At 55.8% G+C, this 24,779-nt stretch overlaps 4 protein-coding genes across 4 annotated transcripts; 1 reads left to right on the top strand and 3 right to left on the bottom strand.

Annotated features, from left to right (window-relative positions):
- Positions 1 to 209: 209 nt before the first annotated feature.
- BESB_068350 (uncharacterized protein) lies at positions 210 to 440 on the top strand (the record flags this gene model as incomplete). Its single annotated transcript, XM_029365228.1, has 1 exon — positions 210 to 440. The coding sequence occupies one exon, from the start codon at positions 210 to 212 to the stop codon at positions 438 to 440; it is 231 nt and encodes a 76-aa protein (XP_029218811.1).
- Positions 441 to 2,110: 1,670 nt separating this feature from the next.
- Positions 2,111 to 11,143, bottom strand: BESB_068360 (uncharacterized protein; the record flags this gene model as incomplete). The annotated part of the gene is made up of 3 exons (XM_029365229.1): positions 2,111 to 7,372; positions 7,684 to 10,075; positions 10,302 to 11,143. 3 exons carry the CDS (start codon positions 11,141 to 11,143, stop codon positions 2,111 to 2,113), a joined length of 8,496 nt encoding a protein of 2,831 aa, XP_029218812.1.
- Positions 11,144 to 13,551: 2,408 nt separating this feature from the next.
- On the bottom strand, positions 13,552 to 14,450 carry BESB_068370 (putative ribosomal protein s6-2; the record flags this gene model as incomplete). Its single annotated transcript, XM_029365230.1, has 2 exons — positions 13,552 to 13,747; positions 14,299 to 14,450. 2 exons carry the CDS (start codon positions 14,448 to 14,450, stop codon positions 13,552 to 13,554), a joined length of 348 nt encoding a protein of 115 aa, XP_029218813.1.
- A 2,087-nt stretch (positions 14,451 to 16,537) lies between these two features.
- BESB_068380 (flagellar associated protein) lies at positions 16,538 to 20,715 on the bottom strand (the record flags this gene model as incomplete). Its single annotated transcript, XM_029365231.1, has 9 exons — positions 16,538 to 16,820; positions 17,370 to 17,452; positions 17,680 to 17,791; positions 18,084 to 18,200; positions 18,317 to 18,408; positions 18,707 to 19,027; positions 19,808 to 20,119; positions 20,227 to 20,313; positions 20,590 to 20,715. The coding sequence occupies 9 exons, from the start codon at positions 20,713 to 20,715 to the stop codon at positions 16,538 to 16,540; spliced, it is 1,533 nt and encodes a 510-aa protein (XP_029218814.1).
- Between the last annotated feature and the right edge of the window lie 4,064 nt (positions 20,716 to 24,779).

The following is a 24,779-nucleotide window of genomic DNA, read 5'->3' on the forward strand; positions in this document are numbered from 1 at the left end:
TCTCGCGTTCGCAGCGTGATTTCCACTGTGAGGTCCTGCTGCCTCGTGGCGGGTCTCATGGAACCCTTTCTCCTTCGCGTACTTCGCTTCGCGGCAGGCTTTTTTTCTTCCAAAGAGACAGAGTCTCTGTTTGCAACTGAAGAGAAGAGAGAAGGATCTGAGGGTTTTTCGCCCCGTTTTCCGTCTCATGCACTTCCCCTCTCCCACCAATGACCCGCGGAAACCAGCGTGACGTGGACCGTGAGCGGTCACAGCGGAGGAATCAGAAGGCGGTCCAAAATTCAACAATTAAGGACGCAAACAAAAACCTTTCTGTTGTCTGCGATATCTGCAAGCAGAGCTTTATGTGTACAGTGAAAAAACCGACGCTTGATCAGCATGTTGACGCCCGTCACCCGAAAAACACGTTCAAGGACTGTTTTCCAAAGTGGGAGGGTTAACGGAGCTTATTGGAGCGCAAGTTTTAGACGGGACAACGTTAGTGGAAAAAAAGGCATATTCGTGGTCAGCTTAAAGTGGACAGTAGCGATGCGAGCACGCTACATGCGCAGGTCCGCAGCATCGAGGGTGCAAATACGGGGTCCTCATGCGCGCACGCACATGTATGTATGAACATGCAGTGCCGAATCGTTGTGTTGTTCGTTCACATTCGGATTCGTGCACGCCCCGGCACTCCTAGACACCGAAGAGCACCACGTGCCACTGCGTGACTTGGTTTGACGCAGGTTCGAGAGTCGTGTTTCAGGAAGTATCCATCGTGCGCGCGGCAGGGCTGTACCCGGGAAGTCTCCATGTCTTTTTTCTCTGTGGTGGGTTCGTCAACCGTGTTAGAGGGATATTATCGTACGGGAAGTCGCACATGCAGTACTTGTGTATGCGTTGAGTGTGCTATGCTTGACGCCATACGTGCGTGCATCTGCACACAGTATTACCGATATCGCGCGATTCACGTCCAGTTGCGAAACTGCGTATTCGTGGAAAGCGTGAGTAGACTGAGAATGAACAACAAAGTGAGCGATCGCCCATATGGTTAATCGCTGTGAGAAGCAAGGGTTGAAAGTACATCGCAGGCAAACGCAGAATGCAGCGAGCGCTTCTTCATTTGGCATGTTGGCAAACGCAAATCTGTTTTCCCGTCACACATATGAAGTGCTTCATGTCTTCCAGTTGCACGACGAATGCATCACAGGGTCACCGATCTAGTGGAACAGACAGCACGAGGTTGTCGCCCTTCAGAATCCGCACTTCTTGTTTAGATGCCTTCTGTGGAGCGTCGCGTAAATCTTTTTGGTGGATGCTGATGAGCGACACGGAGTACCGGATTCTAACTCTCGTAGATTTGTACTGTATTGCTGGCCTATTAAAGCACGTTCACCGCCAACGAATGTGTCAGCAATGGCGATGCATCGCCATGCACATCCCTTTGAGTAGCAGCAGTTGAAAAAATTTTTATTGTAGTATCTTGACAAGGCCACCACGTGACTGTTCCCTACACTCTAAAAGTCTCGCGTTGAAGCGGAGGCACCAACATATAAGACAAAAAACTGGGAAGGCGTCGCCGTGGCGTTCTGCAGGACCAGACGGTAATTTCCGAACCCCCCCTCCCCCCCCCCCCCCCCCCCCCCCTTTCCCGAGAAAAGTGCCATCTTCGGATCCCTCAGTTTCCCAGTTTCGGCGAAGCCATTTGCGAAGAGGTACCCACATGCGTGCATCCATGTATGCATATAAAATCGTCAAAAACACCCCTTGAATGATCGGAAAACTCTCAGGCTCAGGGGTAGCAGGTACATATATATGTACAGATATACACATAGATAGTCTTGCGAATAAAGGCATTTGTGAAGCTCACACATGTGTGCACGTATGTCTACACACAACGGTAGTTTTTATCAACATGAAAGAGTAGTGGCGTATAGTCTGTATTACGGTGGGCCATCTGCGCGGTCTCTACTCCTTCCCATTAATGTGTCTGTCAGCTGCCCGCCCGGTTTCCCTGTCCCCCACCTTTGTTCGTCTTACTGCATTCGTGTTCCTGTCCTAGAGGTGCAAGCGACGTTTGATTCGCTATACAGCGAGTGCCCTCCATTCAATTCCATGGTCCCGCCCGCCTTCAGTCCTCTTCACTCCCTAGTTCTCGCTGAACAATTTCATGCAGTCTACGTCTTTGCTCCAGGTAAGCTTCTGCGCCGCCCCAGTTGAGCCAGCGGTGCTCATTCGTTTCCTCGCGGTCGTGCACGTCAGCGCCCCTCGACATGGGGTATCTTCGCCGCCTGTGGCCTGATCTGGATCTCTTCTCCAAGCTCAGCACCTCCATGAGCCCCCTTTCTTCTTCCGAATCCTTCCTCGTTGATGGCAGGCAGCAGACGGAGTCACTGTCATCGCTCTCTGTTCCCCTCCTGTCTAACCACGCCCCAACAGTTGCCCTTCCTCTGCCGAAGAACACGTCTCCCGAGGTGCGACACCCCTCGCGCCCGCGAGAACTGTGCTCGGCCTCTCGGGGCGCCACCGCGCTTCGTCTCGAGTGCCGTGGTTTGTCGCTTCCTCCGCAAGACCAGTCTCCCTCTTGAGCGAGGGCTTTTCGCTCGTCGGTCATTTCTGGCGGCGGAAGACTTCCCAAAACGCTGAGCGGCTGCCGGGCAATGATTTCGAGAAAGAGGCTTCGCTGCTTGCTCAGCATGTCCTCCCATTCCGTGAAACCAGTCTCTGGCACTCGTGCGCTTTTCGGTCCCTTAGTCGAGTCATTCTGGAGCGTGTGTTGTATCTCGCTGAAGGACGCGATGAGCCACCCAAGCTCAACAAGCTCCTTCGGAGCCCGCAGCCTGTCTCGCAGTTGCAGCCTCTCCTGGCCCTCTGGGCGACCCTCCTCCGGAAGTGTACCTCCACCAGGCAGCTGCCCATCTTCTATCTTGCCTCGAAAAAGCCCTTCTGGCCCTCTCCTTTCGCCCTCCAACTCAGAGGTATTCAGCCGGTCGACGTTCTCTCTGATCCCCTCGTCGGGAACGTCCATCAGCTGCTCGTCCTGTGCGGTGCCTGCAGGTGCAGGGTGCACCCTCGGGGGCGCCTCCGCTCGGTCTTCTTGCTGCTTCTGCGTGAGAACTGCCTCCGCTTCAGTGTAGTCTTCGCGTCTGTCTTGTCCGCTTACCCGCGCGCTTTCCGCAGAGTGCGCGGCTGACAGCTGGTGCCCTTCCTGTCGCTCCGCAGGCCTCCTTCGACCTTGTGCGGCAGGCAGGCCGCCTTCTTCGCGAGGCGCTGCAACGGCACAGCTCCACTCCGCAGTCAGGGAAGCCGCCGCGGAGTGCCCTTGCATATCAGCGAGGGAAGGAACACCCTGAGGAAGAGCGCTGGCGTTCTCAGACGGGCCCGCGGCTGCGTGCGCCCCGGAGCCCTGGGCAGCTCGAGTCTCACCGCAAGTGTCTGCATGCGCTGTTGATGGAAATTTGCTTTCGCGATCCAGAACGGTCGGCGGTTTGTGGAGTCCCTGCCCAGACGCCCGAGCAGCGAGGGGAGCAGAGACTGATGGCAACTCCTTGTCTCCTCGCTCGGAGTCGCCTGGAAGGCCCTTGCTGTCTTGAAGCTGCTCCAGCAAGCGCTGCAGGAGGGGCTGCTGCGTTTGAAGGAGGTTGGTCAGCATGGGCAAGAGCGACTTCGGAGGCGAGATCTGAGTCTGGGTTTCATTATTGAATCCTTCTTGTGGCCTCATCTCAGTCTTTTCGTCCCCTTCGGCGCGTTTGCCGCTTGAATCTTCGTCCTTGCAGTCCTCTGCTCGCGTCGGTACAAGATTCCGAGACTGCGTGGCCTGAACTGCACCTGGAGTCTCCTCACAGTCCACTGATGCATGACGGGTGGCTAGTGAACCTCCGTCCTCCGCTCCGCTCACGCGATCACGACTTCCTTTCTCTGGCTGATCGTTGTGTGCAGCAGCCGCTCTTAGATTCGCGCTGTCTGCTCGCGGAGGACGGGCACGCGCGTCCAGTTCCTCGGACTCGCGCACCGGCAGCCCCTTAGGCCCCTTGCTGCGCAGGCCTCGTGACCCCGTAGAGCCAGAAGGCAGATCGGCATTAATACCGGAGGCCTGATTAACAATCATTTCCTCCTGTCCCAGGCCCTTTCCTTCTTCGGGAGACAGGGACAGCCACGCCGTTTCAGCTGCCAGCGGCGCAAGAGTCTCACAGCCGAGGACATGCGCCGCGTGCGCGGACGCAGGACGGTCGCTCGCCCCTTCGCAGTATTCACTGGTGCCATGACAGAGAGCAGCGAGCATCCCACCCAAAGATGCGCCAGATCGGGAAAGAGATAGAAGATCGTCGGCTTGGCTTTCTGTCGCGCGCTTCCCACAGGTTGCCCTCCCCGGGGCTCGTTCGATTTGGTGCTGTGAACTTTCTGTTCGCGGCGCGGCCTCGCTCCGCCTTCTCGCTTCGTTCTGCCTTTCGGCGCGTTCCTCTCTCGCCGGTTGACTTCGCTCTCCCGGTCCTCCCTCTGCATATCGCGATCGTTGATCTCCGCTTCCCATCGCGCTTTCCGTCAGAATATCTCCTTCCCGTCCCTCTGAGCCCGCCGTCACTCTGTCGTCTAGTACAGCACCCGCGTCTTGTGCGGAGCCTTTCAAAGAAAGCGCCTGTCCTTGTGCGCGGCACGCAGCGACTTGCGCGAGTCTCTCAAGATTAGCCGATTTCGGCGGGCAATCATCAATAGACACATGATTTCCATCGTCGTTTTTAATGGTTTGCTCGCCCTCGAACTTCCCAGCCGTAGGCCCTGCCGGCGACCCGCCGTCGACGAAGCGCGGAAGATGCGGCGCAGGCCCTTCGAGTGCCGCGGCCTCCTCCAAGAGACTCTGAAGCTGCTGAATGTCCGCGAGCTGCGCCGATAGGGTCTGCCCCAGCTCTCTGTCTTCACATGGTCGCACCTCCTCGAATCTGTCGTCGGCATGCGGGAACTCCGAGAACAGATAGGCGCCGGACCTTGGGGAAGGTTGCGACTGCGGCTCTGCGTCGTGTCGCTCAGCCCCCTCGCCGTCTGCAACGCTTTTGTGCGCAGACGTCGCTCCGCTCAACGCGGTCTCACCTCGACACGAGTTAACAGGAGACAGAGAGACGGTTCGCCTATCTGAAGCCCCGCCATTGATTCCCGCGTGCTTCAAACTCTTCGTTTCTTCCTCCTCGTGTGACACTGCGTCAAGCTGCTTCCTAGGTCTTTCCGGCGCAAGTACCACATCGTTATCAGGTGTTCGCAGCTCTCTCGGCATGTCGGGCCTCTTCTCGCTCTCCCCGTGCATTCCCACATGCGCCAAAGGCGCCCGCGTATCGGCTGCTTCGTCTCCTCCATCGAGCTGTCTCGTGGCGCGGTGTGCGCAGAGGAAGACGCGGCGACCGCCAGAAGACGCACCGCCTGCCTCGGTCTGCTGAGTCGGCAGAGACCCGCGCTCGCCAGAGGTCTCTCCTCCGGATTCTGCGAGAACCTCAGACGCGTTGGAGAGAGACCGGAGGAGGGCAGAGACACGGAGAGGCCCCTGGGGGTCGTCACGGCCGCGGAGAGTCGAGAGGTGGAATGTGCCGTCGGCGTGGATCTCCACATCGGGTGTTCCTTTGAAAGTCGCTCTTGGAGCTGGCTGGGGCACCTCGCCGGGTTCGTATGCTTCCTGATGCGTCCCTCCGGCTAGGACCGGTGTGGAGTCACGAGTGTTTCGGCTGGACGCGGTCGGTTTGTGCCTCGCTGCGGAGCCTGGCTCTTCCTCGAGATGCGAATCTTCGGAGACGAAGGAGGAGAGGAGCTGTGAAGACCGTCGCTGCACGGCCTGATGTGCCGTTTCCGCGTTTGGCCCCGTTTGCAGCTGCTCGGCGAGACGCAAGCTCTCGCAGGGCTCGCGGGTCTCTGGTGTCTTCGAGCGCCTGTCCCGTGCATCCGCTCTTGGCGGACGCTCCTGGAGGCGCACGAGCGTGACATCGATCTCAACTCCAGCCCCCGGGGCTCGCTCCTGCTTGCAACCTCCGCGTCTCTGCTCCGCCAGGACGGGCTCGGCGGAAAGAGACAGACGGAGGTCGCCTGAGTCTGAGAGCCGCACGAGGTCGCGCGGATCCCCGCGGCCTCGGTCCTGGCAGCCGGCGGCAGGTTGTGTGACCCCTGAGGCGGCTGCGACGCGGTTTTTCGACGGCGAACACGAGCGAGACGAGGATGAAATGGAGAGCGAGAGGCTCGAGAGCGGGTTCCAGGCGCGGGAATGGCTCGCTCCATCCTCATTCGCCTTCAAATAGGCATCGAATCCTTCCCTCTCTTCGCCCTTCTCTGGGGAAATTGCACGTGTCGCGGCGGGGTGTGCCCGCGGGGGAGGCCGCACCCTTCCTGACTCTTCCTCGCTCCAGGCGAGTCCCACCTCAGCTCCGCGAGCGTCTCGACTAACCTGTGCTCCACGCGGCTGCGGCGTGTCGACCGACGCGGCGACGAAGGCAGGCGAGTCGTGGTCAGGCGCGCGGAGCGAGGGTTCTCGCCTCCGTCCTGGCCACGGGCTGCCAGAACCATCTGTCGCATCGGCTAGGGTTGTGGCCTGTCCCTCCAAGCGCTGCTTCCTAGGCTGCAAGCGTCTCTTTTCGTCCGAGCAGGGAGAGGCACCGACCAGGGACGCTCGATCGGGCGACGACTGGCGCGAGGACTCAGAAGACACAGGAAGACCCAGGCGCTTCTTTATGCGGCGGACAACGTCTACAGGGTCCTCCGTGAGGGGATTGTATCTCTTCTTCGTTTCCCTTGACCGGCCTTTTCTCCCCGATCTCCGCGCCGTCCCGGTCGCCCTAGCGCTGGAGACGTCGGCGCCGCCGAGCCGTAGCCTGGGAGATCGGGAAGGGAACGAAGACGAAGAGAGGGACTCGCGCCTCCGCCCTGCGCGGTCTCGAGAATCTTCCTCACTTTCGTCCTCACTTCGGCGCGTGCAGATTGGACTGCTCTTCTCACGATTGCGGCGCGGATGCAGAGTAGAACCTGTCTCACTTTCTTCTTGGCGCCTTCGGCGTCGGCTCTTCAGACAGGACGGCGATTCCAGCTGAGCGGAGGGAGATTGCGGTTTGCTGTCGGCGAGTGCCTGACTCTGGAGAAGGGTCGCCGAGTAATGGAGCCACTTGGTGATGAGCGACGGCGCAGACGCGCTGCTGGTGCTGCTCGCCAGACTCGCTGCATTCCCCAGCGCGGCTTGCTGGCCTGGAGACAGAGACGAGGGAGAAAAGAGAGAAGACGCCGACGCAGAGGAGGGACCCGCAGACGAGAGCAAAGACGCCGACTCTCGAAAACTGCTGAAGCTCCCCGATGTCGAAGGCGAAGCGGACTCAGTCCATTGCTGCCGGCGCCGCGTCGAGAGCCCGCCCCAGTTTGCTGGGCTCAAACTCTGGCACAGAGAGGGAGAAGAAGCACACACTTTCAAATTTAAATGTTTTTTGAAAGTTCAAACTATCAAAAAAAATCTTAGAAAAATAGATAAGGGGAGCATCTCGTGTGGTCGAAGAGACCGACACGGGAACAGACAATTCACCAAAAAGTCGCAGCAAAATGTTTTCGCCTCTGTATAAAGGCGTCACTTTCGGAACACGTCACACACCGTGTTAGAGCCTGCGTGTCTCCGCTTGGTCGCCAGCGTCTGGATGACTCTCACACGAAACTCGAAAGCGTCCCTGCCGCACGTGCAGTTGTTCGCCGTACCTGGTGTTTGTTGGGACGAAATCCACGTTTCCTTGAGCGTCGCGTCTCACTCTTCGCAGCCCGGTGCCGCACGACTCTGGCGGCGGTGTCGCTCTCAGACGTTGCGGCCCTCCCTGCACTCGGCGGCCTTCGCCGCGTCCGTTGCCCTCGTCCTCGAGCTGTCAAGTCAGGCTTTCCTTTTCTTCTTCGCTCTTCTTCTACTTGCAGAATCCGCCGAAGCCGCCTCACAATGCTCCAGCCACTATCACTTTCGGCACTTGTTCGGGATCTGCTGTCCTCCACACTTGCGTCTTCATCTTGGAGACGGTTTGAAAATAATCCTCGTTCTGCCCCTTGTTCGGATCGCACTCTCTCTCCCTTTTTCCGGCTTGTCAACGAAGCATGCGTCACCCTCGGGCACGACGCTCGCGGGCTCTGCCGGCCAGCCAGCGAATCTCGCCGAGGGTCCTTCCGTGCCTCTCCGCCGAGTCCCTCGTCGTCTTCTTTCCCGCCCACCCGACCTTCCCAGTGTTCGCCCTTTCTCCCCGGCTGCTTCGCCTGGCCCTCTGCACGACGCAGGCGCGCTCTGCCTTGTCCTCCCGCAGACTCCGGGCTGTGGCCTTCAGCTTCCATCTCCTCTGTCTCAAGAAGCCGCGCGCGGAGCATGCGAACAAGCCGCCGCAGTTTTTTGTCGTCCTCCTCTTCTGGTTGATACTGCAGATGTCCTCGCGCCTCGCAGGCGTCCGTGTCCTGTCTGCCCCCGCAACTCAGGCTGTCTCCGTCACGCTTCCGCCTGCTTCCCAGAAGACCCTCGCCGCACACAATCAGCGTGTCTCGCCCCCTCAACTCTCCCTGACCTTCTCGTCGCAGAGGCACAGAGCAAGGCTTTACCGGTGCGACAGACGTTTTGAGTGAGGACGGCGCGGAGCGCGGGTCGGCTCCACTCCCTTTGGAGTGTACGGGGTCTCCTCCCCTCGCGGGCCTCAACCCCTCGCGCGGGGGCTCGTAACCCACCAATGCTGCGGACCGGTAGTCCGCTCTACGAGACGGCACGGGGGCATGGCATTCTCGGCGTCTGGGCTCCACCGCATCAGACGGAGCAGCGGAGTCGGAAGGTAAACTGAGGTTGCCCCCCCTGCCCCCCCGTTCATCACGTTTTCTCCGCAACGCCTGCGGCGAGGCGTCGCCCGCGACTCGGGTCAGGGCAGCCCTCGCGGCGCGCTTCTCAGCGACGTTCACGCCAGACTCTCGCTCCGCTGCGTTGGCTGGCCCTGCTGAGTACGGGTGAGCCAGCTGCCCTTCTCGAGTGCGCACGCGCACTTTCACCGGCTGTGTCCTCACAGTCGCTCCACCGAGATCGGTAGACCGTGACGAAGGCCCAACTGGTTCTGTCGAGCAGCGTATATCACTCGAGTGTAGCCCCTTGGCCTTTTGCGTAGACGCCTTGGCAGTCGTTGGTACGAAGAGGGAGAGGGCGGGCGGCGCCGCCCGCGCTTCGGCTCCTCTGGTCTTGGAAGCCGGTCCCTGGCCACTGAAGCGAAGCGTCTTCGCGTGCGCGGGGGATGGCGTCTGCTCAGAGGGACTTCCGCGCGCGTCCGTTCGCGGAGGCTGTCTCGATTGCCCGCGAAGCGTAGCTCCCTGCTCGGCTTTCTGGGTCTTCCCGCTCGCCTGAGTCGTCCGCTTTCGCGCTTCTTCCTCTCTCCGTTGCTGCCGCTCGAGTCGCTGCAAGCGTTCCTGCTGCTTCCTCTCGCGGAGCTTCAGTTGTTGCGCCAAGTGTTTGTGAGGCGGGCAGATGTCGCGCGACCGCCCGGAAGGGAGAATGTAGCTGATTGGCTGCTGAATGGCGCCCGCGCTCTGTGGGGTTTCGTCGATGGCCCGCGCACTCAGCTCAAAAACCACGGCCCCCGAGTTTCTGGACGCGGGCAGCACGCTCTTCGTCCTTCTCTGGCTCTTGTCTGCGGGGGTAGCTCTCTCGTCGGCGTCTACCGGGTACTGTCGCCAACTCAGACTTCTTCGCACCGCACATCCAGACGCTTCGCTGACCTGGAAGCAGGCCTCTCCGGGCCTAGCAAGAGGAAGGGGCGAGAGAGGCAGCGACGCCGCCGCAGCCCACTCACACTGAAGCAGAGTAGGCGCGCGCGTCTTCCTCGAGTGCGCAAGGGAAGAAAAAACGGACGCGCAGGCGGCGGCATCCGGTGTCTGTTGGGGCCTGGGGACATCCGAATCGACCGGATGGCGGAGGGGACCCGCTGACGCCGACACAGCAACTGGAGAGTTTCCAAAGGAGGCGCAAAGGCCTGAGGAGCCGAGGGAAGAAGAAAGAAACAGAGAGGGGTCGCCGGGCTTGGAGAGAAACGACGGCAAGGCAGAGTCCACGGAATCCACGAAGCAGGGAAACTGCGTCGAAGTGTACCTGCGCGCGCCGACATAGAGGACACAGACACAGCCGATGACTCCTCTGAGGAATGCAAGAGAATGCACCACCGACGTATTGCACAAGTCCTCACTCTGGGATCTCCTTCTCAAAACTGAAACGGAAGCTTCGTACTCACCCAAGGTAAGCTATCTCTAACATCGCATTCGGCGCCGCGACCGGGTGCCGCACAGCGTCAGCGGCCGCGCAAGAGAACGCAACTTACCCATGCCTCCCATTGTCTCTTGGCGCGCGATTCTCTTTGTCGCCGTAGACCTCGAGAGAACGACTCCTCGCCCCGCAACCGGAGAGCGGCTGCAGGCTCTCATCGCCCGCTGGGGGGCACTGTCCGTCTTCTCCCGAGCCCGACAGGAACGAGTTCGGCAGAGGCAGGAGGTCTCCGAAGGAGAAGTCTCGATCGTGGGCCTTCTCCTGCAACGCGTCGTTCTGCAGCGGGAAACGATCGCTAGAAATTTCGACTGTCACTCTTCGTCCAGCGTTCCCTCCTCCTCGATACGAGAGCTTCTTCTGAAACTCCCGGGCGCCGCCAAGGGGCTCGGGGTCTGGGCCTCGTCCCCCCCCTACCCCACCAGATGTGCGGATCGCTGCTGCCCCGAGCTGTTGGCTCTGTTTCTCAGCATCGCTCGCTTTCGAGGGGTCCCCTGGAGCGCTGCTTAGCCCGTTCAGCAGCGCTACAGCGTCTTCGGAATGTGAAGCTCCATCTTGCGCCGTTTCTTGCTCTCGCTGTCGCTGCTCCTCTTGCAGGGCCACCAAGCGCCGCTGGAGCTTCTCCTGCCTCTGCAGCAGGTCGAGCTCCTTCAGCTCCTGCATTCTCTGTCGAGTCGCCAAGGCACCGCGCTGGGGGCCTTCCGGGCTCCAGCCGGCCCCCCCGCGATGGTGGAGAGACTGGAGACACCCGCGACGGTCACCAGCGAGTGCGGGCGAGGCGCCGCGTACGGAGAAAGGAGCGGAGAAAACTGAGCAAGCCCGCGGGCGAGTCTGGGCAGTCGAGCAGCGGAGCCACGCCCAGTATCTCCAGCATCGGAAGACAAGGTCGGAGACGGCCATGGAGAGAGGTCCTCGAACATTTTTCTAGAGAGGTAGACAGCAAGGCTGCACAGCACCAGCCCACCGGTGTACGGGGGATAGTTTAGGCGGGAGAGAGAGAGAAAGAGGCCCTATGTTTTTCTCTTTATCGTCCACATACTCAGCCTCCCGTTTCGCGTCGTGTTCGGCCGCGTGTGTCTTGGATAGACTTCTCCGATACCCTCTTCAACTCTTGCCAATGTCTCTCTCCGCATGTGAGGCCTCAGGGACGCTCAGCGACGGGCATAAGCTGCTGGCCTCCTGTCACCGTCACAGCAGAAGGGCTCGTTGGGGATTTGCCGCGAAGTGTCGCCGGTTGATGCCAGAGGACCCGCTGCCTCGTTGTTTCGCGGCAGTTACTTGACGTTCGGACGATATTGACTGAAGACACCTGCGCCAGCTGTCAGCTGCAACATGACAAGTCATCCGCAGACGAAGAAGTAGGGACGGGCGGACGGAGGAAGACGGGGGGGCGGGGGGGCCGAATGACATCTCTTGCGTTTTTCCGGAGCCAGGATCAAACTCGTATTAATTCCTGAACATTTTCTGAACATTTAAGGGAATTCTAAATATATATTGGAGATGACACGATTGCCAGAGGATGGTAGCTTTAAGGAGGAGGCATGATGGGCGCTCGACTCTCACCTTTGTGGAGACATGCTGGCGAGGAGGTTTTGATGCCGAAGAAAACATGAGGAATGACTCAGATTTCCGGTGCAGTTTCCCTTTCGAAAGGAGATTGCGCTGCAACGCAAAGTGGCCTTGTCCAGCGAGTGTGCAGGTGTGCCCGGAGGCGCTGAGGTATTGAACAGGAACTCAGAGAGAGCCCTTCAGAAGCAGACGCTCAAAAAAGTTCGATATGCAGGTCAACACACGAATTTGGCTCTGTACCGGTTTGTCAGCCTTGGAGGTCCTCAATCTACCAGACGGGCGGTAGAAGACACCGCCTAGGACCAGGCGAACGAAATTCGCAAGAGCTGGCCGCCTTCGGCGATGTGCGCGCGTCTACAGGTGGTTTGCCGGCACCGTACTAGAAGAAAGGAGCCAGATTTCGAGACCGGTGTCTCCCTTGTGGACTCACGACAAGGCTTCCTCCAGCTTTCTTCACTGTATTTCAATTACCGAACCCGAGGACCCCCCCTACGTAAAAAACGCTTCTCAAATCCACCTTCCTCGCGCATGCGCGCGGTGTGATTGTCGCCACTGCCCTCCAGCCTTGTTGCCACGTAGTGAATAATAACTATGGTTCAGCCCAGCGTGCTCGAAAAGATAAACTAGTTTCTGTAGTCACAAACATGGATTGCACGATGGGGCGCATGTGCTTTAGAGTGTTTCTGTGCGGATAAGTCATCTGAAAGGGTGACCTCGCCTCACACGCGCACCCCAACGTCGCAGTATTTGGAGGCGATGGCTCGAGGTGTCACTTCACGTATACTATCGCTGAGTCCCCGCTCTTACTTTTGTTTCTCGTTATGTGTGCTCAGACGTGCCTGCTGCATTATTCCATATAACGATATTTCGTCTATACCATTCTTCTTTCTGAAGTTCAGTGCATGTGAGCCAGCAATAAACGCACCGCGAGGAAACGTAACGGCGTGCGTTGCGCTATGCTAATGCACGGCTGTAGCGTTTTAGGGGTGTGTCTGTGCGGGCATGTATCACTGTGTGACAAAAACTGTCGGAAAAAGGGATAGTCCTCCCTCTGGCTGCGGGCGAAATGCTCTCCTCGTGGTCTGCAGCGAAACGGATTCAGTCTAGACAAAATATTAGTTGACAAAGACAGCACTGGCAAGCACTAGTAAGTACAACGCAGAACTTGTGGTTGAAATGCAGCACATGCACGCACCCAGTACGCTTGTGTCATTTTTTTGAGCAAGGGGTAGCCACCTTCTCGCCAGTACCGAAGCTGAGCACTCCAATCGCCTGACAAAACTGGAGAGTCTCCCACATTCCGAAAGCAGAACGCAGAGAAAATTCAGTGGGCACCCGGGAATCCACGAGACTGACGCCCGCGGTGGAAGCTCGTCAGACCGCGACCCACCTCACGGATGCCACAGTGTGCAGCGGAAAATCCATCAAGCCACAGACTCAGGTGAGAATGGGCCTTGCGCAAACGCGACGGTATATGCAGGGACGCCTGATATTCCCACCGCTCGTCAGTAAACACGAGCGGACCGCTGGGTGATACAAATCGACCGAGCCTCACACAGGACTCCTCATGGATGGTCTAAACAGGCGGAAAAGTAAAACTAGTAAAAGCACGCGGCTCTTCCTTGATTCCGTCAATTCATGCAACGCGCCTCCGCGCGTCTGACAGTGCGTCGGGTATCCTCCCTCGGGGGTAAGCACACAGCGGAAGGGATATCCCCATCACGCGAAGCTGTTCGGCTTCAGTCTCTGGCATGAATGTAATGGTTGTAAGTCATTAAGTTGTGTCGTTTCTTCATGCGCGTCGTCGTATGCCTCAAGACGCCATTGGTCGACTGAAGCGCCTGAGACATCTCCACGATCGCTGCCGGGTTCGTGCCGAAGGAGAAGTAAAAGAGACGTCCGAACCAGAAAATACCTTGGCGTGGCTTGATGATTCTAAGCAAGACAAAAAAAAGAGAAATCGTAATGTCGAGGAGTACATCACACGCAGTGGAGTGAGAATTTCTGCGGTGTCAGAAAACAAAGATTCGTGTCCACAAAACGTGTGAGCGAAAAGACGATTTCCCAACTCAGCATCGCCCGCAAAAATAGGAAGGCAGGAATGCGTAAAGAAACAAGCGGCGATATGTAAAGCATGTAGATTTGCGTGACGAGAAGACTGCCTCTAGATATGCATACGCGAAACAGCTGAAATCTAGGTGTCCACTGTACGTAGGCGCGGGCACACGCACCGCTTTCCTATGTGGCTGATCACAAACGCCTCGTCATCAACCCTCAGTGGTCTCAAATGGATGCAACGTCACGTCGAACTTCACGTGAGAGACGAGAGAAGGAGCCTCGGGCGACACGAAAGGAACGAGACAAATATTGGCTTGATATTGCGTTCTTCCTGCACAAACATGTTTTCCTACGAAAGGAGGTGCACTGACGTAAAGATATTGCGTATGCTGTTGTCCGGGATCAAGACAATCCTTTGTGCGACTCACCTGAAAGCAGTTTTCCTCCAGCCAAGGTCGCGAACAGCCAGCATACTGCCGCTGTGTTTTTCAATGAGAGTCTGTTGCTGCTTGAGAACTTGGCGAATGTCCGCGCGTTGCATACGCTTGGACAATAGCACGAAAGTCTCGTAAAATACCATGGTGGAAAACAGGACAGGACGAAACGTTTGAGGTTGTAGCGGTGACACTAGCGACTGCCTCAACTGAGGGTGTGCCTCTAGGTCTAAGGTTGGAAATTCCCACACCGGTGGCAGAAAGATAGCGCCAGATCCGGCGTCAGTCCTCGTCGGTGTTTCTCTCCCTTTGGGAAGGTGCGAATTTTACACGCATACACAGACTGGATTGTTCATAACGGTACGGAGTTTAGTAGCAAAGTGTTCACTCCACGATAGTTCGGAAGACGTGAGGCCCTTTCGATTCCGGGTCCCCAATTGTCATGAGGGCGAGGTTCATCTTAAGAAAAAACGGGCCAGAGCAAAAAATATGCAGCATAGAGTTCCGTGGTCGATGAAGTTCGGGCGCCCTAGTAGATGAAGAGCCTATCTGTCACAGACAGCCCCAGCACCGGAACCCGACGACACTCGCACGACCTCGACCCAGCGAGGCGCGACAACCCAGAGGAGACAAGACCGCTCACCATACTTGGAAGAAACCTTCTTCTGTGCCGAAGTTGTCAAGAAGCTGGCTGCGAATTTGCTCGGAAACAAGAGACAGTCTCTCGCATGCAGCGCACCTAGCGTGCATGCGCCGGCAGACAGCACCCATAGTTAACTCAACCGCTTGAGCACTCGCCGACTGTGCAGTTGAATCATAAATGTAGTGAGCGAGCGCATCATGGCTGAAGCAACGCCTACGATAACGCTCACAGGTACGGATTACCGAAAGAGACTTGCTTTCGCAATCATGACGCTGCATTACTAACACACGCAAGGCAGTCCGTGTTCCTACACCGACAGGAATGCGGTGCCGACTTCGTTTTCTTCACCAAGTGGCAACGTACTCGTAAATCTGAATTGCTTCGGGGGAACAGCGCCTTTGTTGGCGCGATATAGGCTAGCGGGTATTTGGTCACATGAATGGCATCGTTTCCAAGATCAGAGGGGCGTCGACGACGTTTTTAGTTCGTCGTTACGTGCGCAAGAGGCAGATGGACGTGAATCCGTGTGTCGCAATCGAGGGGAAGTGCCCACTTGAGTCATGTAGAATCCGCGCTGGACGAAATGCGGCACAATCTACAAGACCGCCGTGCTACATGGTCGACTCCCGGCTCTCCCGCTCCATACGTTTCTTCCTCGAGGCTGACGTTTTCCCGCGAAGGGAGTACTACGGTGTGACGAACTCAACGACATTTCTCGGCTTGTTGCACTTCCCCGTTCGGATCTTGCTGTTTCTTGAAGGGAATGGCTCGTTGATGCGAAAAAGGGGTGAACAAGAAAACCTCGATCGAGCAGTGGCGACGGTGATCGCCAGTTGTGAAACGAATCCAGAGGCTTACAAACACACGTTTCAAAAACGCCGGCAACCTTCAGTAGTAAGATCACAAGTACGAGCGTGGACCAAAAGTCCGGTTCGAGTGGGACAGGGAAGAGTGCTTGAGTTGTATTTTTAACTATAAATTCAACTGGTGGCACGCCAGAGTACGCCAAATGAAGGAAGAGCGACCGCATTTTCAGCCGTGACTGTCACAAATCCTAATGAGCATACTGTCCCAAGATCTTGAGCTGTCGCGTTGTCTGCAGAGACACCGCAAAACTATGCATCTGTGAGGAAAGAGAGTCTCAGCGTGGCAGGTGCATTGCGAGAAGTCAATTCACTCGTACTGCAGCACATTCGTGTCGCGTCTCGAGTTCTTCGGGGGAGCGCTCGTCGAGTGTCGATCGCCAGAGCTGAATCGGCAGAAACATGTCCTCAGTAGCATCGCTATCGCTAAAGTCATCAAGCTGCATATACGGTCTAACCTCGCTCCTCAAATAGCCAATGATCAGAGATTCCATGTCCCTGCCTTCCCCGCAGAACACAATCTCAAACGAGTAGCGCGAAAGCCCGTATCTCGAAAATGTGCCACTGTTGCTTTTGCTTTTGCCACAAATTGTGCATACGCGTAAATGTACGTTCGAGCCGACACCGCAGAAAGCAAGTTTCAGAGTTTGCCACTGAAGTACTGTCATTGAGAGACGTGGCTGAAGGTCGGTCATCCTCGCAGCTACGAGGTTGTGTTCTGCACGCCTCATGGTTCGATGGCTGGTCCATTAGCGCAACGTGCAACTTCCTTCTGCGCGGACTGGCCGCCGGGACTGCTGCGACCTGTGCTTAGTTTCAGTCTGACCGGGGGAAGTTGAGTCGAAGAGGCAAGTGGCTGCCGCGAGACAGCTGGATTGACCAGAAGCAACGAATTCGGCTTCCGCATTGTGTCATCAGTGACGGAAACGCTGGCGATAAAATTGTCGAGCTGAATCCTCAATTTGTCGGTCTGGTCTTCAACTAGTTTCTTTTGCTTCTCAAAGGCTATTCTGCAGAGAGCGGTCAAAGCAAAGATGAGGAAACTATTCCTGGGGGGCTGAGCGCATATCTTGACGAATCACCTCGGTTGGCTTGTAAAACGACATGACAGCGGCTAATGAGGTTTTGCCTCCATGCCTGCCATCGGACGCGTGTCACGAGCCAAGTCTTGGAAGCACAACGAGCCTCGACAATGTAGAAGGCCTCTGCTATATCTCAAATGGGTTCCATGTGAGATGGCATCTATCCCAGCATTTTTTTATGTGAGAGAAGTGCGGCTAACCCTCTCCCGGCCGAATATACTCCGGGGTGTACCCTCCGCCATTCCAGCGCAGGAGCTCTGCTGCAGAATGGTTACGTAGCGTAGCTTTGCACACCTTCTATTCATGTTCGTTTTACGTTCGCATATATTTATATGTATATCTGAAGTGTTGCATCCATATAGGTTCTCCGTCTACGCGTGGTTGCCCACGGCTGCAGACAGCGGCTCTTAGACGTGTGTATCGAATCGACTGCCTTCATCTAGCAGGCACCCAGCAGGGCACAAATCTCAAGTTTACTTGTCCAGGAGAACCTTGTTGTAGCGCTTGAAGAAATTGTCCAGATAGTTCCATTCGTCGATACCGTCGTCTCCCAGTACTTCCTTCACATGAACGCACGCTCTCAAAGGCGCTTGGGCTTCTGCTATTCCGAGGTTGGATACAGATGCCCAGGCTGAAGGAAGGCTCTGATCGCCTCCACTACACGCTCCGGCGCCGAAAACACGTGTGTCACCTTAGCTATCGTGCTTGCTCTCATGTGGTCCAGATGCTGATATATTTGTCCTCGGCCTGGATCGACTGAGCCGCCAGCAGGGAATCCCATTCTTACCAGAATTTCTTCTTTGAGTGACTCGCTGACCTCATTCCAGGCCACATCATCCGCTGCGTAGTGCTGCGGTGCTGGCAGGGGGGCGACCTTCTCTCTGTGTGTCTCGAATTTCCTGGCAGCAGTTGAAGGCTGATCGCGCAGTGTAATGAACTGTCACTCATCCCCGCACTGGTGGTGTGTTCAGTCTCTTCACTAACATTTTCTTTATCGCATCATGACACTGCGCGCGAAGCATTTAGGCATTTAGCAACTCAACCTTGCCGCAACACCAGGTTCCAGCGCTTCAGTTGCCTGCCAGCTTTGTACGCTTCCGCGAATGCGTCGATGCTGTTGATGTCCCGATCATACAGCCGTGACTGGCTGTCACGGTCGATGTGCCTTCGGAATGCCTTGAAGAACTATACCTGCAGAGTTCTGCTGTCCGGAGGATTCTTTCCGCTATCTTCAGCTGCTCAGCGAGTTTCGTCTTGCATTCCCGACTATATTTTGAGAGGTCAATTAGTCTCTGTTTGTCGCATTGTCTTGACAGAACACACACAGAACGCGGAAGTGGAAGGTGCCCGTGACGTCCCTATCTTAGGCACCTCGCTCGGTATGCGGCGGAACCCGTTTCGAGCGAGAAGATGAAGGGATGTACCTCGCTCGGTTCATTCTTGCCTTCATCTCCTTGCAGTGTCGCCGCAGCTGTTGGATCTCGCCCTTCATCTGCCCGTTACGGGACTCGCACTCCTAAGCGTACAGAAATCAATGACGCACTCACTCAATTCCTGCCGTGTCCCACCGCTGGCGTCCACGTGTTACGGTACGGCACATCTAGAAAGCGCGCCAGTGAGTCTTTCTTACAACCAGGCCTACCGAATCTGTTCAGATCGTTCCGAGACTAACGCGTGGCCCCATTCAGGTCGTGCGCTACTATGGATGGGGCGGCTACAGTCACCAACCACCAATCAGAAGGGCTGAGACTCTCGCTATCCTCCGAGATGCGGCAGGCGGTCCTACAACATCGTACGGGCCAGGTGCTCTCTACCTGCTTATTTTGGGCAAGTTTTGCCTTCCAGTGTGCAGTGGCTGCCTGCAGCCTCTCAACTTGCTTTAACTTGATATTGAGTTGTTTTGATAGGGACACGTCTTGCTGTAGAAGTTTCTTGTACTCCTGAGCATTTGCGTCTGTGCTCGCTCTATGGTTCTGAAGAGCTGTATCGCAGCGTCCCTTCAAACGATCAATCTGTTCATCTAGAGCCGATTTCAGCTGATGGTCTGACTCGATGTTTCTGTTGCGGGTCAACTCGTACTGAGTATTGTGTTCGGTCGTTTCTTCATGAGCCCGAACTCTTTCTTCATTTTCGATCTGCAAGATACAGCGAGCACAAGGGAAGGCAGAGTCAGTTACGGAAGCGACAGCTACATTTCAGGACATGCGCACAGTTGCATGTACGCCAATGCATATTCTGCACGGTAGATCAGTCACCGTGTATGTGCAGGCCGAAGCAGAGGACGACAGGAAGCCTCGGCGCCAAACGGTGGTGCTTCAGTTAGACGTCCACAGTTACATCTCGCGGCAAATAATACCCTTACATTGTGCATGACGAATGAAAAAGGCGGGATCGCGCTGGGTAGGCCTGCCGGCTGACACGGGTAGTCTACATCTCTGTGGATCCTCCGCAAAGACCCAGGACGCAGGACTGCTTCAAGAGAAAGCAAAGTTTCTGGCAGGACAGAAGAGGTCCGTGCGTAGCGCTATTTGCTGGGCGGGGTTCGTTGTATGGCAAATTGTTCGTATGATCTCGCCAAATTGGCCGAAGGAAGCGATCCGCGGCTAGCGGTGGACATGGTTCTAAATCGGTTTTATTTATGTGCCAGTGTTCATTTGTTTGTGCGCATAATTGTCTGCCACACCTACTTGGGCCCACTGTAGAGGTTTCTAGAATACTCATCATTGACCAATAACATATTCGGGGAACCCCTGCGCATTTTCAATATTGTAGTGTATATTCAAAGAGGTGTGTAGAATCAGGCTACTGCGCCGCTTGAAGCGGTTCCTCGTTCCTTGACGAGCGTGTTTCGCACCTGGCAGCCTTGCGTTCGCTTACAGAAGAATCAGCGGTATCGAGCGTATTTGGCGTCTCACCTGCTGAATAATAAGCTCTAGCTCATGCTTGAACGAACCGTGGGCGTTACTGATGCCTCTTATGTCCTCTTGGAACTGCTGTTGAAGGAACGAGAGATGGTCCCTGAATGACTGCTCCAACTTTTGTATCCGTGCCTCCTGCAGCTGAATAAGTTTACTGATATTGATTTTATGAGAGGCTATTATAGTACTTTGGTGATCTTCTGCATCATCCAAGTCGAGGTCCTTCATTTCCAGCTGGGCGTCTTTCCGTTCTGCCTTTACTTCGCAGTTCGAGATGTAGTCGTCGACGTCCTTTCTTAGCTCTTGAAGCTGCTAGATGAAAGGAACAACCGAGGCCATCCTTGCAGGGAACAGGGGAGCAAGAGACAAGGACTTCACTGGTGATGCCTTTTCGCTCCCCGATGCCACGTACGTACCTTCACGGCCCTCATAACAGGAAGCCAATTTGCAACCACCTTGTTCTGGCTGTGAGTGGCGGCCTGCTTCGTGCTTTTCGCATGCTCCTGACTCGCAGCGCCTCACAAGGGTAACTGATTCTCAGCAGTCGTCAGGCAGAATTTCCTCGCCCCTGCCCCGTACCGCGAGTAGCCTCAGATAAAAATTACTTAGGCCCGCATATCGCAGCTTCACCCTCAGACCGCATTCTTCCGCGACGAGGCACATACATTCTACCCTCGTGTGCCAGGCAGTGCCGGAGATAGGTTCTTTCCAGTATCACGTGCATAGTTGGGGTCGATAAACACGCTGAATTCGTGGCTTCACAAATCAGCCAAAAGTACCTGGAGGTATGCTTTTTTTGCATCAGTCTGCAGCTGCTCCTTTTCGTTGGGCGCTAGCGCTTTGGCGCCTCTGGGGGCGGCAGCTTCGCCTCTAGAACCTCCATTAGTTTTGGCCTGTGGGGACATTTGCCCTAAATAATTAGAATGCATTCAGCCCCGCTCCGGCAGCTCAAAGAGGATACACGTGACAACTTCTGAACACAAAAAGGCAGGCGGCAACGAGGGAGCAGCTGGCGCCTTGAGAGCGAATAACTTCAACAAACAACCAGAGTACTCCTCTCGGCAGCACAGATAACAAGTACGCACGCATGCAGGAAGCCGTTCGCCCTTGCCCCCCGCCCCGCTTAATGGACTTGGCGCGTCTCACACCAGTGGAGGAGCGACAAGATTATAGCTTGCCTCACGTGCTTCGAACTAGTTAAATCAGGTATCTTGCACGGGGAGTACCTTAGAGCTGCACTGAATCCTTTATCCAATGATTTTTTATCGGACCACCCCGCGAATGCGCGACGGGCAAGACCTCCACAAAAATTTGAGTCCACTGTTGGATAGGGAGGGAGAGCAATAGGCAAGATATGACAGGGTAAAGCACAATAGCAGTCTCTGGAACGCAGGTTCAGCAGTGCTTCACAGAGGCTGTCGTGCAGTAACGAAGGCGCCTTGTGGGACACCGCTGAATCTGCTTTCCGTAGATTTACACCGCGGGTGGCCGTGACAATGCCCACATTGACCAGTCGTAACGTTGTATCAAACCAATGCCGTGGTAACAGCCATTGGCGAGTGGACACAAAAATTGGAAGCATCCCTGGTGTGCTGCCAGAGAGCGAAAAGGCTCAGGCAGTGATGAAAGCGGCCACCACGTGAGCGCGCCATTGACAGGGGAGCAAAGAATGACACCCCAAAACGCAGCAAGTGTTGGCTTGACGATGTCATGTCGTAGGCGGAGGGAGTGCTACTCTCAGACACGTGACTACACAGAGGTCATCAATTGAAGCAGCGATGCGATAAATCAAACAAAGCCGGGGGGCAAAGACATATTACAGCACGCCGTCGGGCGTCCTGGAAGCGTAAGAGGGTTCACGCAAGGTTCGGGGTGCGGGCTACGCCTTGAGAGAGCAATTTGTCAACCTCACACTCACAATTTTCTGCATACACCGTCTCCTGCACAACCACACCGCCGGTTCCTCAGCCAGACATACACAGTGCGTCTACTGTAGCGCAGCCTTGAGGAGAAAAAGGGAGCCTGCTTTTTGAGGCACCCGGGGGTGGAGTGGGCGGAGGACGGTCATACCATGTCTCACAGTACCCTATGGGCTACATCTGGCGGTTCGCATTTTCCTGTTCCCCCAGGAGTGATTCACAGGCGAAGGGCATTGAAATCGTCTGCTTTTGCGCAAGAACGAAAGTATGGAATGATACCTTCTTCCAGGCGTAGCATTTCTCCGTGGGCAGGAGCATGTCCACGGATCTTGGAAAGCAGCAAGTCATCGTACTGCAAGATATCCGATAATCTAGAGAGCGGTCACTGACACTGTCAAGCTCCGGAGTCCTGATTTGTTGCGCTTCTACAAGCCTGGCATACAGTCAACTCGCATTATTCTGAGTTGCAACGTGGGGACCTGGGGATCACAGGGATGCTGATGCACTGGAAACAAAGAAGCAAGCTGGCTTCAGAGTGGTCGCACCTACACACAATGCCGGCCACCGTAACTCCTAGTTTGACACGGAATCAGTGCCGTGAGCAGGTTCGTGGCCTCTTCTACGAGGGAGGCGTACAAGCGTTTGACAGCAGCGCAAACGAAACATGTACACCGCAAGGATACACCACACCTCCTACAGACACTGTTTGCCCACATCGCGGCAAGCCATCGGCGGTAGCTCTACTTGCCGCCGTGTAGCACCACGCTAACCTCGGTCCGACACATCCCGACGATGCTACAGCAATTCCTGTCGAAAATAAACAGTTCACTTCTATAATAGACCTGTTCAGCTAAAAGCACAAGAGCCCAGATGCAACCGACTGCAACTGAGTGCGTGATTTCGAGACGAACGGTAGCTCCTTTCGCGTGCCCCCGCAAACGAATCCAGCCACGGGAGGCTCCCAACTGAATGACAGTTTTGCTATTCCCTTCATCGACTGAGCCCGATGACTAGTTATACGGTCAACGGGCGGGAGCCTCACTTTACGATCATTTGATCGCCCTGTCGGGGGCAGTGCATTGGTCGACAGCACGCAGCGAAGCTGGGACCTACACTGAATTTTTGTGCAACATAGCAGCGAGGTGTGCTCGCCATATGGTAGTAATACCATAGTAAGACGATGTGGTGTTTTCTGGATCTGTGTGCGGGCGTTCGCGCAATATCGATCAGCCTTCCTCAGGGTACTGGCTGCGCATGCAAGAAGGCTGGCTCGCCGTCATAGCGGCGCTGACTAGCGCATCGCCACAGGCCGCCCCCAGTACAGTGCATTAGTTACTCCAGTCCCGGAACAGAAACCACAAAAACCACCACTGGAACTGTCACCAAATCAACACAAACTAGCATTTCCAGACAAGCACCTCCCTCGAGTTTTGGGGTGTAGAGAGGTGGGGCAGTGGCATTATCTTAAACTACGTATGCTGCGCTGGTGTCTGTGCCCCCTATGCTCGTGGGTGAAGACAGGGGGTCGGGAGGAGTTGACTTCTGGAAGCCTGGATACGAGTATTTGCCTCCAGTTTCGCATGATATATGGTTTTTTACGTTGGATCTTAGGTTTCTATTTGTGCCATTAAGGCACGCAAAACTTGAAAAAAGCTGCTCCCTTCGGTTGCCGTGCCGCGGAGCGCCAACTGACCCCCTTGGCGCGAAAACGCCACAATGAGCACCTTGCCTCAGGCGCCCATGCATGCAGCACTTGTTCTTGCTGTAGTGTGTTCTCTGGCGGTAAGCGACCCCATTTTTCCGCGCATGTGATTTCGCATGTGCTGAGGCAGGCCGACCCGCACTAATTTCTCGCACCCGGACCTTTTCTAGGGATTCACTGGGCTCCTACGTTCTATCAGTCAAGTGGCTGACATGCACGTGCAGTCGCAGGGAAGTTATACTCTGTGGAGCATACCAAGTAACGTCCATAACACCAACCAGATGATCGCCTATGTGTACTCTTCAACTGTGGAAGCGCTGTTCAGATCTCCAGCTGTATGCCAAGGACGCCTGCCACGAGCCGCACGTGCGTTCCTGCCAACGGACGGCATGGATGACGGCGAGTGTAATTGCCATTTGTTGTGTCTCCCTGCAGATCTGTTTGATTATCGCCTACGTCACTTTCGTCTTCCTACCATGCCGTCGTCGAAGCCGAAAACGATGCGGATGGGAAACTTTCCATTCGTCCCCGACCACGACCTGCACGACTGAGTTGCGACGAAGAGCAAGCATTGAGCGCAAGCACTGTAGTGGCCAATGAGCGTCCGCGCGGACCTACACACGACATTTGCTACGTGTACCGCGGTCGCCGCTGCAGCAGTCTTGTTACTACATTCGCGGCCGAGTCATGTCTCACACCTGAATGAATTCGACAGACAGCAACCATTTGTTTGTGAAATGCTTTTTTGGCAACCCACGGTGTTGCAAGCCGAAAGGGGAGGGATTGAGCTTATGGCTTCACTCTGTACCTGGGGACGAAACAGGCAAGACAAATAAGGTATCTGGTTTGTCATCGCAGGAACAGAGCGTCTTTTTTCTGACGTTGAGAGTCTGAATGAACGCTTGCTCCTAACGCAGCATTATAATAACCGGAGGTGCAGCGTTGGCCCCTGGACCCCTAATTATGATTGCTGCGCACGACCTGCGGGTGGTGTTACGCGCTGACACAAACGCGCTTGAAGCTTATAAGTCCGTGTTTAGACTACAGCGTGGTCGGCGACGCCCAACTGTGATTGCAAGCACATGCGCCAAACTACAGAGCTTTTCATCCGCCGCTTCGCTGGATGAACGCGCTCCCTTCATATTCCATTCATGTGCCCCGCCCAGTCATTCGTAGAAGAATGCCAGAACAGAGAGATGAATTGCCTTGATAGTATGAAATGAAATGATACCGCGAAGCTGTTGTTGACGCGCTAGTCGAACAATAGAAACAATATGGGAGAGCTTCAGTGACGCCACAAAAGCCGGACGTTCTTGAACGTTCTGGGATGAGGCGCGCCGCCATCAAG

This window comes from Besnoitia besnoiti, chromosome VI (assembly GCF_002563875.1).
Source record: "Besnoitia besnoiti strain Bb-Ger1 chromosome VI, whole genome shotgun sequence".
NCBI lineage: Eukaryota > Apicomplexa > Conoidasida > Eucoccidiorida > Sarcocystidae > Besnoitia > Besnoitia besnoiti.